A 19858-nucleotide genomic window follows, 5' to 3' on the forward strand; every position below is an offset into this window, starting at 1 on the left:
TAGGAATCTGCACGGGTTTCGAAAAAGACGATCCTGTGAAATCCAGCTCGTGCTATTCATCCACAAGACTCAGAGGGCCATAGACAGGGGTTCCCAGGTAGATGTCGTGTTTCTTGACTTCCACAAGGCATTCGATACAGTTCCCCACAGTCGTTTAATGAACAAAGTAAGAGCATATGGACTATCAGACCAATTGTGTGATTGGTTTGAAGAGTTCCTAGATAACAGAATGCAGCATGTCATTTTCAATGGAGAGAATTCTTCCGAAGTAAGAGTGATTTCAGGTGTGCCAGCAGGGGAAGTGTCGTAGGACCGTTGCTATTCACGATATACATAAATGACCTAGTGGATAACATTGGAAGTTCACTGAGGCTTTTTGCGGATGATGCTGTAGTACAGGGCTTAACAACTGGCCGATTTTGAGCGCGAGTACTCGCGTCTGCTCAGGCACGTGCTCGCGAGCAGGTGTAAGGTCGCGGAGTAGGGAGGGAGGGGAGGGAGGGGAAATGCGCGCGCACGTTTGAATGTGATCTCGCGTTCTTAGCAGATTTAACTAGCCATCTGAATGCTTTGAACATTTTACTACAAGGTAAATATCTGCTAATTACTCACTTCATAGATCGAATATGAGCTTTTAAAATGAAATTGACACTTTGGGTGAGTCAGCTGGAAACAGGAAACCTAGCTCATTTTCCTAAATTATAATCCGTGCAAGATGTTCAAAAAGACTGTGAACGTTATTCACATAGTTTAGTTGATCAGCGCTTTCAAGATCTGACAGCACTAGACAGTGATTTTGATCTGTTCTCTCCATATTCAGCGAATATTTAAGAGATTCGTCCTGACCTGCAGCAAGAAATTATTGACCTGCAGTGTGACAGAGATTACAGAGGCAAATTTCAGAACAAGACATTTTGGAATTCTACAGACACTTCCCTCAGGATAGATTTCCTCGTTTGCACAAACTGGCGGCTACAATAATATCAATGTTCGGTTCCACGTATGTTTGTGAACAACTGTTCTCTGCAATGAAATGTAACAACACGCGCCTGAGAAACGCATTGTCTGATCGAAATTTAAACTGCACGCTGCGCCTAAAATGCACAAGAACAATTACTCCGAACATAGACGCAATTGTAAAGGGCAAAAAGTACAAGATAATCAAGAATCCCACACTTCAGTGACACCTTTTATTGTGTAACAGTTCACAAATTAATGCGAATGTAGAGGCATACACTAAGCTAATAAAATTATGTGGCACGTGTACATTCTCCTTTATTTGTTTCATTTGTCGCAGTAATAATTCGTGAGTGATATCCCTGCAGGTGGCCGCGGATTTACATTGACTGGCGGCAGCTGTTGTGTGCACCACGTGACTTTCCCCACTCTCCGCTCTGGTCCGGTAGTGGGGGTAGCGTGCTCGCGCTGCTCCGTGCTCGCGCCTTGCTGCTCACAGCTTGCTCCGCGAGCACGTATGTTGTGAAGCCCTGCTGTAGTATATCTAGAGGTTGTAACAATTGAAAATTGTACTGAAATGCAGGAGGATCTGCAACAAATTGATGCATGGTGCAGGGAATGGCAATTGAATCTCAATGTAGACAAGTGTAATGTGCTGCGAATACATAGAAAGATAGATCCCTTATCATTTAGCTACAAAATAGCAGGTCAGCAACTAGAAGCAGTTAATTCCATAAATTATCTTGGAGTAGGCATTAGGAGTGATTTAAAATGGAATGATCATATGAAGTTGATTGTCGGTAAAGCACCAGACTGAGATTCATTGGAAGAATCCCAAGGAAATGCAATCCGAAAACAAAGGAAGTAGGTTACAGTACACTTGTTCATCCACTGCTTGAATATTGCTCAGCAGTGTGGGATCTGTACCAGATAGGGTTGATAGAAGAGACAGAGAAGATCCAACGGAGAGCAGCGTGCTTCATTACAGGATCATTTAGTAATTGCGAAAGCGTTACGGAGACAATAGATAAATTCCAGGCGAAGACCCTGCAAGAGAGACGCTCAGTAGCTCGGTATGGGCTTTTGTTGAAGTTTCGAGAACATACCTTCCCCGAGGAGCCAAGCAGTGTATTGCTCCCTCCTACATGTATCTCGCGAAGAGACCATGAGGATAAAATCAGAAAGATTAGAGCTCACACAGAGGCATACCGACAATCTTTCTTTCCACGAACAATACGACACTGGAATAGAAGGGAGAACTGATAGAGGTACTCAAAGTACCCTCCACCACACACCGTCAGGTGGCTTGCGGAGTATGGATGTAGATGTAGATGTAGATGTAGTGATTTCTTGAATTGTGATGATAAAGTGGAGAGGGTTAAGCCCTCAGTGGAAGATCATAGGAGGAAATTTGATGACAATAATCAACTTGGGAGAGAATTTCAGGTAAATAGGATGAACATGACTAATTATAGTAGAAATTGAAGGAATGGTTGGGTGGAGGATTGTCAGAATGGGCACGGAAATGCTAGGAGAAATTCAAGTAAAAGAAAGGGAGGAGATGACTTTAATTCTGGATCAAACCATTTAAACTGGCTAATGCTCCAGTTTTGGCTTGCACTCGAGAAGGTAGTGATGAAGAACCACTTTCATATAAATGTGCTGTAATCACAGGTAAGGGTAATGTAAATGATAGTAGTAAGACGAGAGTAATTTCTAATTCTAGTGAGATGTTGAATGATGGTGTGGGTAGCAATGTTTATCCCGTAAAAGGAGAGGAGGGACTTGCTATAATAAAATTGAGTGATGAAACAGAGTGTGTTGATTTTGCTCAGGATGGCCAAAGTGCCAAAATGGATAGTAGATTTTTAAGGGAACATAAGGAATTCAGGTGTTTTGCTTTGTGGTCTAATACTGGAGACAAGGATCAACCAATTAGCAAAGTATTTGAAGACAGTGAAAGTGACAGTGGGTCTGATTCTGACAGTAGTTGTAATGATGATAGCAGTTACAAATCCAGTAGTGATGAGGACGAGGTATTTGAATTCATTATTGATAATGATGGCCAAGTGGTAAGTAAAGGAAGAATAAAGGAGAATAATATTAGGCCTAGTGAAGAGTTAAGAGTGGTAATGAGGAAGAGGACCATACTATCTGTCATTTGACTGTGTCTGATAATCATTTTGATAAGCAGGATGACAGTTTTTCCAGGAAAATGATTAATGAGGATTTGTTGTATGAAGGAGATCATATGGTAAGTAAAAAGGAAGTGTGGCACCCTGTAATAACAGCAAGTGTACAAGGTATACATGTTAAGTGTTTATTGGACAGTGTTGATTTGAATGGCATTTCATAGGCATTTTCTGGATCTATTAAGAACACAGATGGTATAGTAGTGATGCATGTTTCTGGAATAAAAATTGTTGGTGCTACTGTTAAGCTATCAGAGAGTGTGAAACAAGAGGTAATATTAACTGTGAAATTGGCAGGACAGTTGTTGGAGTGCAATTTCTTGGTGATCCAAAATCTCAGCATTGGTGTAATATTTGGGACTAGTTCCTTGTGCAATTAGCAAGTAGGGGGTTAAACATTCTGTGTTGGATTCATTATGTGACGAAAATGCTTACCCCAGCTGTCTGTCTCATTTTTCATGTTTCCTGAGGCAGTCAAACTCTTCTTCTATCCTATCTGTAATTTGTAAGTGAATAAGAATTATTATACAGTAGGATGCTTTAGTATAGGAATATTTTAGAAAAGGTTTCTCCAGTGTTCCTATGTTTATATATGTTTTCTGTTGTGTTAGTGATAAGTAATGTAATCATAAGAGGATGGAAGAAAGTAAATTTGTACTGTGGTTAAAGAATTTCTGTCAGACAAAGAGTTAAGGTAAACTGGAAATGAAAGGTGTCAGCATATGTGGAGGATAATTAACATCTGAAGTAATCAACTCATGGGTGTAGCAGCAGTAGCAATGAGCAGTAACAATCATCTTGAATACTAGATCTTAATATTAATTGTGGTATAATAGAAGTATTTGTGTTCAATGCCATCAGTATATTGAGGTAACTAACTATCTCTGTCATGGTACAGCCATTTCTAATATTAAGGACTTACAACTTCAAACATAGTTGCCTGGAGTAATGTGTGGAAAAAATACGCAAGATTTGTATGTACATCACCCTTCAGGCTAGATTGTCAATCAAGTAATAGTTTTTCTAAGTGATTATTTTGTGGTCAGTAATGAGAGTTAAGTTTGGCTTAGCCTAAGGATCTGTTACTGTGGAGTGTGTCTCTGTAGAATCAATTTTGCTTTACATAAGCAGAGCAGGTGTTCATTTATTAGATAATGAAACAGTAATGAAATAATAAAAATAATGAGTAATGTTAGGGTCTTAATGGTTAGGGAACCTGTCTCTGCAGTATGAATATTTTTTGAGAATGCAGTCCACTGGCTAAGAAGGTATGAAGTGAAGTGTAAGTGAAATAATGGTGCTGACAGACATAATTAATGCAACAGATAACGGTATACAAACGAATGTGGTGTAACTATATTGATGATCTAATTGTGAACTAGGCAACATTGGGTACTGTTTATATTGTGCAATTCATGATACTGCAGCTGGATTGAGAGATTAGCAGAAAGAGCAATATTTGCAAGTCATATAATTCTGCATCACTGGATCTATAGGTTATCTAAAAACTTATGTTTGTGTTCTGAAGAATTATGGGCTTAAAGTGGTAATACTGGGATGAAGAAAAGTAATTTTGCTGATTAACTGATAACTGTGATGCTAGAGTGATTTGAATATTCCGACAGGTCAACTATTTGGTAACATTTTGTGAGGATTTAAGTTTCTGGTTGAATGAGAATAGTGCTCACAGTTGAGTACAGGAATAGGGCAATGATTTGGTACAACTTCCATCCCCTTAATCTTGATTTGAATAGTAATTAAGTTATTTGATGGGGACTCTTTTCTTTTTTCATAACATAATGATGCTATGCTACTGCAAATCTTGAGTTTTTGCTATTTTGCAAATGGGAAAGAAAAGTCTTTCAAGTTTAACCAGTTTCAGACAGTTATGACTTAGAGTAATGTTTTGTAGTGTAATGTGCACTTGATTTAAAATTTTTTTTAGTCCACATCTTTTGTACTATATTCAATTTTAGTGCTAATTATTGTAATGTTATGAGAACCGTGTAATATATCTATTTACAAAGTAATGACTGTCAGTTGCCATTAATCTTAAACTTTTTTTTTCTTAGACTTAAGTCAGAAGTAAAAGTAAAAGTACCAAAGTAGGGTATTTTGTATAATTTTTTCATGTACTGTGGTGGAGGAGAACCACCTCCAAGGAACCTGATAGCAGTGCATTGCCTAACTGACACTTAAATGTGTATATGGAGGGTTGTGAAAAGTGAAAGTAAACAACTGAGAAACGCAAATGTGCACCTGTAGGCTACATCATTTACTGTAGACAGTACTGCACTTCCAGTGCAAATTTTTTTTAGCCAGTACATCAACACCGAGGACAACAAAGAAATAAAGATGGCAAACCACCACAAACTTCCCTATTGCAAATACAACCACTCGTTTCTCATCACGTCTCGTTAATACACTGTGCTCACCTTTCTTCCTTCATATCTGCAGTACGTTACTTGAGAGATACTAACATATGTTTTCAGCTCCCACGAATGTCTTTTGCCAGCCTAGGAGGATAACAGTGGAAAATGTTATTTCATAAAATCTCACATTTCACTACATAGAAAGTCAAGGTGTGTTGGACAAACTTTGCACACCACTTTTGTCTTCTTCAAAATGTTCTGGAGAATGTCTGGAACACTTTACTTCTAGATGTTGCTCCACTGCAAATTGCAACACAAGAGTGATGACATCCACTACTTAACATTGCCTGCTCACAACTGACTGGTCAAATGCACTTCTGTTGTGTACAGTTGTTAGTTGGAGCTGCCATCACAGTTACTGCACTGGCAGTGCTTATAAAATAAAATACTCTTGGAACTTTTTGGATGGACAGTGTATACCACTATGTCCCTCCCCCATGTATATGTTATACTTGTGTTAGTGAAATTTCTTAAGATCTGAGGAATCAATAGTATCTAGAAATGCTGGGAAGTTAGCATATCAACCCACAATTTATTATTTTGCAGGTACAATCAATTCTCTGGGCTTGAGAAGGTGTTCCTACTCGATAGCAAAGGTAAGCCCCATCTTTACATGCTGTACACCCTGCAGGCATCCTTTAACACTTTTGTCAGCATTCTTGTTTTACATGTATTGCAATAAAGCCATGTATCCAACTCAATAAGATATTCTTGTCTGAGATTGGCTTTGTATCACTGGCCAAAATTAAGGTACTCTGTCAAAGAAGCAAAAATATCAGGACTTAATGTCCCATCAAGGATGATGTCAGCAGAGATGGCCCACAGTCTTTGATCATACAAGACTGGGGGGGGGGGGGGGGGGGGGCTCTGGATCCCCCCAAATAAATATTTGATTCCTGGTTGGAAACAGAAGATCTTCTCTTACAGTCTCCTGCTGATATAAGATCTGGCTCTTCCTGAGCCAAGATACTGAAACAGTAGTACACTGCCCTCATGAAGGAAGGTTGCTGCTTTGTGTCCCATTAACATCAAGATATTAGAAAACAAAGGCTAGTATATGAGTGTTTAAGGTACAGTAGACTTTAAGATCATATCGGGGCGGCGGGGGGGGGGGGGGGGGGGCAATTAAGCTCAGACTAGACAAGGACTAGGCACGAAATTGATCATGTGCATTTCGAGGAATGATTCTGGCATTGCCTCAAAAACTTACACCTTTGCCTTAATTATTGCACCATCCCTCAATTAGCGGTAAATGGTACTGAACTTCCTTCACTACACACTCTAATACTACAGTAGTTACTGTGGAACAGCTGATTGTTTACATGAACTCTTGGCATAACTCTCTCTTGTTTTATTTAATTAATATTTGATCTTTTATTCTAGTGTAGTTTTCAAAGCAGGTATTTGCACTGGAAGCCACCCTTGATATCTGGCCCATCCTAACTGTAAAGCGACAGTTCTAAATCCATGCAATATATTGCCTTCTAACATGGCCAAAACACTTTGGAATAAATGCTTTGGTTTGGCGAATCACATTAGTAATCTGATCTGCTGTGCTCTGAATGTTGTGAAAGTTAAAGACAGGGAGTTGGCTTTACAGTACCCAATTAGCCACACTGAATGCCCACGTATGCAACTTGCTTTTGAAGAAAAAAAAGGAAGGAAGATTAAGGTTTAAAGTCCCCTTCAGGTCGATGTCATTAGAGACAGAAAACAGGCTCAGAGTAGGGAAGGAAGTTGGCCATGTCCTTTCAAAGACATCATCCTGGCATTTGTTTTAAGGCATTTAGGGCAGACATGGAAAAACTAACTCTGGATATGAATCCAGTATCTTACCACTGTGCCACCACACCTGGTAGTTTGCTTTAGAGTGTGCTCTTCTTCAGGTGATTATATTTTAGGAAGTGATTACTGTAATGGCATTCATTCATTACCATCTTGCCACTGAGCATTGTCTGAAAAGAAAGGAAGATTAGAGAGTATTGTCCCACGGACACTGTTCTTTATAGATACAGAACAAGCTCAGAGTGGAGAGACTGACACAGGAAACTGAAGACGGTCTTCTCAATAGATCCAACTGTGCAGTACAGAAAGCCTAACCTGTATGATCAGATTACAATTTGAAATGTATTTGCTAAGAGCAATGCCTGATACAGCAATCATGGGGAGAGGCCAACAGCTAATGCCACTATGTATCACTTGTTCCTTGTTCAAAAGACAAATGTTCTGCTTGAGGCAGTTATCAAATGGTTCAAATGGCTCTGAGCACTATGCGACTTAACTTCTGAGGTCATCAGTCGCCTAGAACTTAGAACTAATTAAACCTAACTAACCTAAGGACATCACACACATCCATGCCCGAGGCAGGATTCGAACCTGCGACCGTAGCGGTCACGCGGTTCCAGACTGAAGCGCCTTTTAACCGCACGGCCACACCGGCCGGCGAGGCAGTTATCCCAAGGTAAGTCTCCACGCCTGCTTTCACACTCCCACCAAATCAATCCTTTCCGCAAAAATTTTCATCTTATATTAATATACATTTTTTTTTCTACTTCATGGTATCTAACCTTTTACAACAGTGGTTGTGCTACATAGGACTATTACTTCCTATTATGAACTTGACATTCTTCTTGCCTTCACAGTGAGGTGATGAACAATTAACTAACCTGCAACTCTGCCACACAATTCACCTCCTTTAACTTTTACCATTTCTTGAAGCATTACTACAGCTGTTCTTGAGTACAAATATTTTTTGATTAGCAGCAACTACTAACCTTGTTGCATAGTAATATCTAAATAACTGTCTATGTTCTCAAATATTGTAACAACAATGACAATTTGAATCAAGTTGTAATTAAATACCACATCAAGTGAAACATTTATGACAGATGCACATATAAATAACTGCTATTGTAAAAAAAGCTACTGAGCTGTAGTCCCCTCCCAGTAGAGAGCTAATGCTATGTCCAATCTAAAGCCAATCTGTTACCTCCAAGTGACTTTTCTTTCTACGATGCCCACTCGCCACAACTGTAACACTACAGTGTGTTAGTGTGCAATGGTAGAAATCTCAATGAGTACAACAGAGAGAGAGCCACAGCCAGCGTACACACACACACACACACACACACACACACACACACACACACACACACACACAGAGAGAGAGAGAGAGAGAGAGAGAGAGAGAGAGAGAGAGAGACCGCCCGACCGACCCCCAAACAAACACATGTTGACAAAAAAGGGCAGGAGAAAAGAGATAACACCTTCTTTGGTGTGATGTCACGTGTTGGACTGCTGTTCAAATCACTCACCAATATTTTATAAAGTATTATTTGTGTTAAAATTTGATTTAAAAGTAACTTATTAGTGAATTTTCACTCATCTCAATCTTTAAAAAAAAAATGGCTCTGAGCACTATGGGACCCAACATCTTAGGTCATCAGTCCCCTAGAACTTAGAACTACTTAAACCTAACTAACCTAAGGACATCACGCACATCCATGCCCAAGGCAGGATTCGAACCTGCAACCGTAGCAGTCCCGCGGTTCCGGACTGCAGCGCCTAGAACCGCACGGCCACCGCGGCCGGCCATCTCAATCTTTGTCTCTGTGTTGTTGTTGTTGTGAGTGGTCTGTTATTTGTGAGTGTCCTTATGTCATTCATCCAAGTCACAGCAATGTGTTTACATTTCTCAGCGTGCAGTTGCAGCTGTAGCAGTTGTAAGGCTAAGTATTGACAAAGTTGTTTGTGCACTGTATACGAATATTAAATTTAGCAGTTTTCAATTGTTCATCCAAACATAAGCAGTGTGTTTACATTTCGCGGAGTGGAGCTGCAGTTGTAGAGATTCTTAAGTTCTGACAAAGTTGTTTGTGCACTATTATTTAGTTATTAAATTTAATAGTTTTCAATGGTGTCTCATGCTGTTTTTTTTCTGAAATAACAGTTTAAAAAACTTTCAGAAACTTTCGCCTACTGAGTTTATAGAGTTGTTTGTGCACTGAAGTCATTTATTGAATTCAGTATGATAGTTTTCAGCTGATGTTTCTTATTGTTTGTAGTGAAATATTTCGGTAAAACTTTCGTTCACTGTATCTAATTTTGTTGAGTATTCCAGTGGTCACTTGGATTTTGGTTTTAGATAAGAAATTGTGTGAAGTTTTTGTGGTATTGGTATTAATTGTGGTTTAATAGGATTAATAAAAGTAGTTGCTTTCTTAGTAGAGAGTGAAATTCAAGATCAGTATTATTCATTCTTTAAATAGTTCTACCATTATAACTGAACTTAGGTAATGTAGACTTTTAATGTTTTCAGTAGCTGTTAATATTTTACCATGAGTCAGAAGTGCGGGCTCTGTCATAGGTTTGAGAGTAGTGGGTTATGGTGTGAGATTTGTTCAAAGTATTTTCATGGGGGGCAGTGCAGTGGGGAAGCCAGTGGGTATTCGAACAGGATCCTCTCCTGGAAATGCAGAATTTGTAGCAGAAATAAGTTGATAGAGGAGCAGGGGGTAAGATCTGTGTCCTTCCGGTGCAGTTACAGAAAGCAAAGGAGGAACTAGGTAGAATGAGGAGAGTGAAGGGTGCTTGGGAATGGGAACTGGCAGTTGTTAAGATGGCAGCTAGGAGGAGGAGATATTCAGACAATTGTACTTTGTGTACAACCAATAGATTTGACCAACTGTCAGAGCTTAGTGGAGAGGAGCCTCCTGTAGCTGTAGGTGTAGGAAACATGCAACAGTCCTCAGCAGTTAGGAAGCCTAAATCAGTTACAATTTCTAACAGAAAGACGAAGGTTCTGCTGTTAGGTAGCTCGCATGGCATAGGTGTGGACCAGCAGTTACAGGAAGTGTTGGGGAGTGAGTACCAGGTCACCAGCATTGTGAAGCCTAGTGCAGGGTTGGCTCCGGTGACTAACAACATAGGGGAGTTATGTAGGGTGACCTGGTAAAGATAGCTACTCAAACTGGAGGCACTATTGTGCACTTCATGTAACTGTTTCAGGGTCATGATCAGCCTCATCTTAATGCTGCTGTTAGGTGTGTTAACATAGGGCTGGAGAAGGCACTGATGGCAGAGGCCATGGCTCACACTGCAGTGGTGCCAGTTGAATCTGTCAACAGATCGGGTTTCACTAGACATGGCCTGGACCTCAATAGATATGGAAAGGGGGGGCTGGCAAAGCTTATAGGCGACAGTGTAGCAGGTGGTGCTGGTATCACTTGTGGGAAAATTCCTGTACAGTATAACCCCTCTTTTACGTTCCCAGAGTTAATGTTTTCCCACCGTTTACAACATTTTTTATTGCTACTGTCAAATTTCCTATGTTTACAATGTTAATTCACACCCAATTTTGCATCAACATATTTATAATTTTTCCGTAGTTTACGCATTATCAAAAAATATTTGTGGAAAAAAACTGATGTAAAATGATGCTGGCATGATGTTGGCCATCAAGTAGTGTTTACAAACATTATGTGGTTAAGTTTCTTGACATGAGGGTGCTCTACTTAGCAGATTTAAACTGGTAAATATATAAAAGTAGGAACAATTCATGCTGAATCTCCTGCCGCTGCCAAACTTTACTCTGAATGGTGGCCGACAGGAGTAACTACATTCTCTACAGCGCATTCACAGTTTTGTGATTGTCGTAATCATTGTCACACCTCTGTTGAACCATATTTAGTGTGTTTTGTCTTTTGGCTGCTTGTAGCTCTAGTTGACACCTTTATTCAGTGTGCATTGCTCAAATGTTTTTGGTTTAAACACTACACGAATTATGTATACTCTCATGCTGAGAAAAACGTGTTTCAAGGATTTATTCCCATTGTTAAGTGCAATATTTATGTATACATTTTTGTCATGTTACAAAAAAAACCAACACGAGTGATAGTTCGCATGTGTGTTGTTTTCTTCATAACTGAGGAAGCACAGTACTGGATAACTTCAAAAAGACTACTACAGTTCAAGAGATGCAGAACAACACATATGCAAACACAACACAAAACACTTATGTAAATATTTGCACTTGATATCAAGAAAAAATTCTCAAAACGCACTGTGCTAAGCATGAAAAAACTGAAGCAGCATTTCATTACTTAAATAATGAATGATAGCTGCAGACCTTCCAAAACCACCAATAATGACTCTGACTTCACAGCATTTCTGCTCCAGTTAGAGATGGTTCTTGGTTCACTTTATAGGAAGTACCAAAAAATAGTTATATGTGGTGACTTCAATTTTAATTTTGTACATGACTATGCTAGAAAAAGGATATTGGAAGGGCACCTAAATTCATATTATCTGATGCAGATTGTGTTTTTTCCAACCAGAGTGCAAGGGAAAATGCCTTTCTGAGACTGAAGCCGGAAATACTCCTCTGTGATAGTGATAAGTGGGAGACTGAGTCAATAATTAAATCACTGAAGACTAGGAACTCTCACGGACATGATGGAGTACCTAGTAGAATATTAAAGTACTGTGCTGCACGTGTTAGCCCTGTACTTAGCTATTTTCCTTTAAGAATGATCAGTTTTCTGGACGATTAAAGTACTCAGTAGTAAAGCCTACTTATAAAAAGGGACAAAGGGATAATGTAGACAATTTTAGACCTATTTCTATGCCATTAGTATTTGCTGAAGTTACTGAAAGAGCTGTGTATGTAAGAATAACTGATCATTTTCTTTCACATCATTTGCTATCAAATGTACAATTCTGTTTTAGAAGTAGTTTAACAACTGAAAATGCTATATTCTCTTTTCTCTGCGAGGTACTGGATGGATTAAACAAAAGATTTCGAACACTAAACATCTTTTTTATTTAAATAAGGCATTTGATTGTGTTGATCACGAAATATTGCTCCAGAAGTTAGACCATTATAGAATACAGTGAGTAGCTCACAATTGGTTCACCTCTTACAGACAGCAAAAGGTCATTATCCACAGTGTTGAGAATGACTGTGATATGATGTGGGGTCTGAGTGGAACATGGACAATTGTGGAATGCTGCAGGGATCAGTGGTGGGGCGACTCTTGTTCCTTATTTATATAACTTATACGGCCTCTAGTATCACAGGTGATTCTAAAATATTTCTGTTTGCTGATGGCACTAGCTTGGTAGTAAAGGATGTTGTGTGCGGCATTGGCACTGCTTCAAACAGCGCAGTTCATGACATAAGTTCATGGCTTGTAGAAAATAAATTAACGCTAAATCATGGTAAGATCAGTTTTTACATTTTCTAACACACAATTCAACAAAACCCAAAGTTTTAATTTCACAGAAAGGGCATATGATTAGTGAAACTGAATGGTTCAAATTTCTTGGTGTTCAGATGGATAGTAAACTGTCATGGAAAGGCCCCGTTCAGGATTATGTTCGAAGACTTAATGCTGCCATTTTTACTATTCAAATGGTGTCTGAAGTAAACAACAGTTCGACATGAAAAGTAGTTTACTTTGGCTTATTTTCGTTCACTTATGACATATGGTGTTATATTTTGGGGTAACTCTTGCCATTCTCAAAGGATATTTTTCACAGAAATGGATGGTTCTTGCAATAAGTGGCGTAAGTTCATGAACCTCTTGTCGACCCCTGTTCACTAGTCTGGGTATTCTGACATGGGCTTTTAATATATATATATTCTTTACTGTCATTTCTTGTTAACAATATCAGCATATTCCCAAGAATTAGCAATTTTCACTCTGCTAATACTAAGCAGAAATCCAATCTGCATTTGGATCGCACTTTCTTGACCCTTGTGCAGAATCCATTTTCAATAAGCTACCGCAAGAATTCAAAAAACTTAACAGTAATCCATGCACTTTCAAATCAAAGCTGAAGAGTTTCCTCATAGGTCACTCTTTCTATGTCGAAGAGTTCCTTGAAAAATTAATCTGAGTCCTGTGTTATATTGTTGACTGCATTTACACAAACTTATGGCTTGTACTTTTTTGGGTTCATAAACATTTTATTTTATCTGTTATTACTTGTGTTGTAATTTCATGTACTGACACATTTCATGACCTTGGAGATTTGTTCCTCAACTTGGTTCTACAAAACTAGACTAGTAAAATAATAATAATAATAATAATAATAATAAATACATTTCCCCAGTACACATAAATATATTGCTTACCTATTACAGCAGACAGCTGGCTTTCATTTTCAATAATGTTGTATCCAAGATAAGCCAAGTACTCAAATGTTTTTTGCACATCAAGCAATGTGATCAATGTCCACTGACACATGTAACCTTGTAAGGTAATCCAACCCTGTAAGAAAATTCGGAATTATTAACTGTGATGTAGAATCACATAAACTTAGTTTATTGTCAGGAAATGTACTAATGATGACCATCAAAAGGAAACTTCACTTAAATGTGAATAGAAAGAAGCTTGTCTACCCAGTGGCAGTGACTACCACAAAAAAAGTGACTAAGAAAGCTACCTTTAGGTGCCACAGACTCCTTCATCAGCCAAAGGAAGGAAAGGGTTTGAGAAAACAAGAACAAACATGGATTAAGAGAAAATGTCACCTGGGCTCTGTGGTTAAAGAAGACAGAAGAAAAAGAAGCTCAACAACAGCTGATTATTTTCTATCTATACTTCATAAAAACATATGGCTGGAGATTGTGAGGAGATTTTGCAGCAGTTTTAAGAAAGTAAACAAAACAAAAATGACAAAAGCTAATGCTCCAACTGAAATCTGAAATTAACGATTATAGAAAATATAGATTGCTACTCACCATAAAGACAACACATTAAGTTACAGACAGGTATGATGAAAAGACTGTTATATACTAAGGTTTTGGCCAAAGCCTTCATTCACACAAGCAAGCACACCTCAGACACATGAGTGCTATCTCTGCCTGCTCTGGCCAGAGATAGCAGTTTTTGTTTTTCTTTTCTGATGAAGGCTTTGTCCACCTTTCTGCAGCTCAACATGTCATCTTTATGGTGAGAGCAATCTATCCTTTGTGGAACTGTTGATATTCCAACCTGGATTTTCGATTGTTTGAAACTGCCTTATAAACTGACACATGTTTATGATGTTATGTGCCATTACAGTAAATTTCTTGGAGACATATACATTAAGAAACATGAAGGTTCTGTAATGGCACTAAATTAAGGATAAAGTATATGCGATAAGTCTTCAAAACTATTGTCAACAAAGATATAATAAACATGTTAATGTTTCTTAAGTGTTAATGTTACATACTAAGTACACAAGGTTATCATCATATAGTGATTGCAGATAGATATTAGGCCTGTTATAGTAGAAGTAGGCTGTAGGCTGCTCAGTCTGTTCTTCACATCACCATTTAAGTGTGATGATAATGATCACTTACTGCTATGGTTGCAATACAGTATCAACGATCACCTCGTGAATGGGATAGTTTTTACAATGTAAGTCCATTGCATATTGAAAGGGAATATGATGCATAGCTGTAGCCATAATTCTGAAATGTTTGGCATCCTTTATATATATACATATATATGAATACACAGGATAAATAAATACACTGTTGTCCAAAATTAAAGCGATAAACTGCAATTTCCCCATACTGTGTATAATTCATGATAGACTCATGCAAACTGTCAACAGATATTCATATGCTTGTGTTCTGACGGAAGATGGCATTCCAGTTAATGGACAACCACGCTGACGATGATGTCGGGGAATCTATCAAAGGGGGTAGTGTTTGCCAGGTAATCCCACATACACAGTCACACTCAGTGCAGTATGGTATAGAGAGGAAGCCTACCAGACACTCTGCAGTGGAGGGCCATGTGAAGAATGGAAGTTGGACAGTAGGAAACTGATGTAGCCCGATGTTGAATCGCTCTTATTTCTCAGATGTGGCAACAGTTTATAGAGACCGAAACCGTATCCCTGAGACCTGGACAGGGCCCACTACATGTGAAATCAGGAAGGGAAGACCACTTTTGGCTGTAAGGGCACGACGGTACCGCCTTAGTACTGCACGGCAACTGGAATCTGACCTCGCAGCATCCACTGGACATGTTTTATAAGAGGTAAACAGTACAAAAGTCTTCAGCAGAGTGGCCTTTATTGCCAGAGACCTGCTATATGTGTACTTCTGACGTGTCTTCACATAACAGAACATGTACAGTGGAGTCGTCAACATGCTGCCTGGATATCCTACAGTGGGCCAATGTTCTTTTTACAGATGACTCCCAATTTGGTCTGGAGAATGATTCTCGATGGATTTGCATCTGGAGCTGTCAGGTATCATGATGAGATCTTGGGATCTCATGTTCAGTTGTTGTGAGGTGCTGTGGGCCCAGTCTTCGCACTGACAGACGATAATGCTCGACGTCATAGAGCACGCGTGATTGATGTTTTCTTGGAAATGGAAGAAATTGCATAGAACATGTTGGAGACGCATTAGAGAAATGGGTTGCATCACATAAGCGTCCACCAACCACCCTCCAAGACTTGTGAGCAGCTCTATAGGAAGAATGGGTGTTATTGCCTCATCATGAGAGTGATGGAACCATTCACAGCATACCCCATCGTTGTCAGGCCTGTGTTGCTACCACAGATGGTCTCACGGATACTGAGCACATTAGCCAGTTGTTGGAATATGAGTGCATATCTGTTAAGTTGGAACAAATGAAGAACAGTTTTGCCTAGCTTTATGCATATTGCAGCTGTTTATGTTCTGTATTCTTTACACTGTTTCTACTTATTACCACTTGTTTGTACTGTTTTGTGGCAAAATAAATGCAATGTTGCAAAATTTCCATTTGTTGCTTTAATTTTGGATACCAGTGTAGTAAGCCTGACAGCAACACATACAATGTCATAACTTTAGATTGTTATTAAACCTCCACTTTTTCAAAAGTTACAAAGCAAAAGTAACACAGAGCTATAGCTAATTGTACACACAGCACAACATATTTAGTCAGAAACGTGGATAATATGGTAAAGCTAAATATAATATGTTTGGTTTTGAAAATCTGAACAATAAGCTTTTTTTTCTTATGATAATACTTGCTTTACTGTCAACGGACAAAGGATTAACAATAAAGAGGGAAAAGTTTTATTATTTCCATGGCTGAAAAAAGAGAAAAAAGAAATAATTTTATAGCACTGACCTGAGAATTTGTTACAACAGTGTTGCATACGTCATTGCCCCAAAGGGGAACAGGACACGCTGAGAAGAGACTTTCAGATTCTTTGGGTGAAAGGGCTCCATCTTTGTCCTTGTCATGATGATTGAATAATGTAGAAAGAAACTGTTGACCCTTGTGACTCAGTTCCGTAGTACAGCCACTGTGCACTCGAAGACTGATAAAATAAAACTGAAAGTATAAGCTTTAGCATACAACAATTCTAGCTGATAAAAACTTTTCATTCACTTGAAAATCAAACATTAAGTAATCACGCAACAAATGAAATGTGAAACAGCAACTCCAAACAAGTAAATGAAGTAATTTAAATCCCAAATATTCCAAAAACTTATCTGGAGCTCTCCTGAAAGAGCTCTCCTTCAAGTTTTATGCACTGCTGAGCTCTCTCAAACCATGACAAATCTGTGTCATATGACATATGCCAATATGTATGAATGAGTTTACTGTTAAGAAACACTTGTGTTTTAGACTACTGTGAGCAGAGGTAAAGACACTGTGAAAGAAGATTATTTGAGATTTAAAGCAGCTTCACGTTTGACACACAAACGTTTGAGCTTCTGTCTAAAAATGCACCTCTGATACTGCCATTGGCTCCAATAGTTATGTAAAATAGACTTTACCTAAGATGAATATTCGAAGTTTGAATATAAAAAATAAAAATGTCAAATAGTAGCAACAACATTTCCAGATGTATATTCAGGGCAGTCAAGGATGTGGCTGTCTGCTGTGCTGCGTCAGCCCATACCAAAGGAATTAAATTGTTATAAATCACTTGGGTATATCTACTGTGGAGAGGATTAGTGAAATTTCCCAAGAAACCTCTGCAACAGACAACAGTATCTACGCAGTGGGAACTGATGTCAGGAACAATTTACAGTGAGAGTTCGAGGTAAAGTCAGTATTTAAGATTGCAGTTTTTCAAGTGTCGTTCAGTTATTTCTTAGGGTGATGCAGCCTACACTTATCGGTCACTCTTGAGCCATAAATGCGATTGTAATGAAGCCTAAGAATTAGATTTTCTTAACTGAAGTTTATGCAAACACACTGAAGTGAAAAATGTTATTCAGTTGAAAGGGGAAATTAAAATCATTACACACTGTTGAATATGAATTGAGGGAACTCAAACATGGAATAAATGTTACTTCAGTAGTCTCGATTTCAGCTGTGCTACAAGAAACTGCGATGCTGATTTCTGAAATGACTGCCCTTCAAGATCTCTTGTTTAATTTTGTGGAGGGTCTCAAGTTTCAATGTTTAATGTAATTTGTTGTTCATTTTCAATACACTTATTTTCATGATATCTTGTAATCATTAATTACATAAGATGTTGAATCGCAGATAGGCACAACAAAATGACAGTCACAAATATAGCATTCAGCCAGTAAGGGCTTTGTCGAAATTAGATGACAAACCCACACATACATACTCGCACAAATGCAACTCACATACACATGACTGCAGTCTCAGAGGAGGAGGCTGGGGCGGGGAAGGGGAGGGGCAGTAGGGTGGGGGTGGCGGACAGTGATGTGCTGTTGGGGAGCACGCAGGGACGAGATGGAAAGAGGGTAGGGCCGCTATGTGCAACTGAGAGGTTAGATGGAGGGCAGCGGAGAGGTGGGGAGGGGAGGGGGGGGGAGATAGCGGAAAAGGAGAGAAGTGAAAAGACTGGGTGCAATGGAGGATGTGGGCTGTATCGTGCTGGAAAGGGAACAGAGAAGGGGCCGGTTGGGAGAAGGTTGAGGCCTGGAGGGTTACAGGAACGTAGGATATATCACAGGGAAAGTTCCCACCTGCACAATTCAGAAAAGCTGGTGTTGGTGGGAAGGATCCATATGGCACGGACTGTGTAGCAATCACTGAAATGAAGGATGTCATGTTTGGCAGCATGTTCAGCAACAGTGTGGTCCACTTGATTGTTGGCACTACCTACAAGCCACACTGTATCAACCATCTCGGCCGTATGGAACAGACGGCTACAAGACCACGCTGATTGTTAGTGCAGCATCTTATGTCACACATCACTCCCACTGATATCATTAATCCATACCTTCTAACTGATCACTCTCCCTGCATCACTCTCCTGTATTTTTGCATGTTATTTGCTGCACCTTTCTGGTGCCGCACGATCTTGGATCTCATCCTATGAACCCCTCCTCACTCCGCACTCTTTCTCTGTTCCATCCCAAACCGCACCCACTAATTCCACCTCATCCAGGCACATCTGCCAGCCCCCTTCTTCATACTTATCCGACCACAAACCTGCCACCCACAGTAAAATACAGATTTATTATTTATATCTTTATTTGATCTCACTGTGACTTCTCACAAATTTTAGTCAGTTTCCACCTTTGGCTATATTAACTCCCTCAAATTCCATCTTTTTTCCCCATCTCGCCTCCATTTCATCCTTCTCATGACTTTTCACTCATATTTGGTGTATTTTTGCGAATTTTTTTGGGAGTAATTTTTCACATTTTTTCCACCACCATGGATCCTTGCTCTTTCCATCTGCATCAATACAGAGAACTTTCCTTATCTCTAGCCAGAACCCAGCCCCACATACTGTTCCTGTGTTGTTGCTCGGCTCATGGAATCCCTCCAAATGGCCTTACAATCAAATTACCCATCTCCGGTTGCCACAATGGCCTCCACCTATTCAGATTAGGCCAATCATTAACCCACACCAACATAGTCCTGCAAAACAATATCAACCAAGCCCAAACCTTCTCTCCACACACAAAATTCTCCTACTATGCAATCCTAAATAGCTGGAACCCTTAACACACATTGAAACTCTTGCCCTCCAGGAACTAGAGCAACATGCACAACACTACCTCAAAAAGATCTCTATCCTGCCCACTTCCTACTCCTGCCTTGAAGTACAAACTCTGTCTCATAGACCTTATTACGAGTCACCCTCCTGTAACTTTTACTCCCTCCCCCCCATATATATATATATATATATATATATATATATATATATATATATATATATATATATATATATATATATATGGTTAGAATAGAGGGAAACATTCCACGCAGGAAAAATATATCTAAAAACAAAGATGATGTGACTTACCAAATGAAAGTGCTGGCAGGTCGACAGACACACAAA

At 39.2% G+C, this 19858-nt stretch overlaps 1 protein-coding gene across 2 annotated transcripts in view; it reads right to left on the reverse strand.

The window, feature by feature from the left end:
• Positions 1-19858, reverse strand: part of LOC126249490 (mitochondrial Rho GTPase) — a 201755-nt gene that overhangs the window by 67787 nt on the left and 114110 nt on the right. For both annotated transcript variants that reach the window (XM_049951145.1, XM_049951152.1), the window contains exons 9-10: positions 16705-16897; positions 13719-13854 (exon numbers count right to left, since the gene is read on the reverse strand). In XM_049951145.1, the coding sequence (XP_049807102.1) occupies positions 13719-13854; positions 16705-16897 (329 nt within the window). The remainder of the gene's footprint in view (positions 1-13718; positions 13855-16704; positions 16898-19858) is intronic.

Source organism: Schistocerca nitens, chromosome 1 (genome assembly GCF_023898315.1).
Source record: "Schistocerca nitens isolate TAMUIC-IGC-003100 chromosome 1, iqSchNite1.1, whole genome shotgun sequence".
NCBI classification, from domain to species: domain Eukaryota; kingdom Metazoa; phylum Arthropoda; class Insecta; order Orthoptera; family Acrididae; genus Schistocerca; species Schistocerca nitens.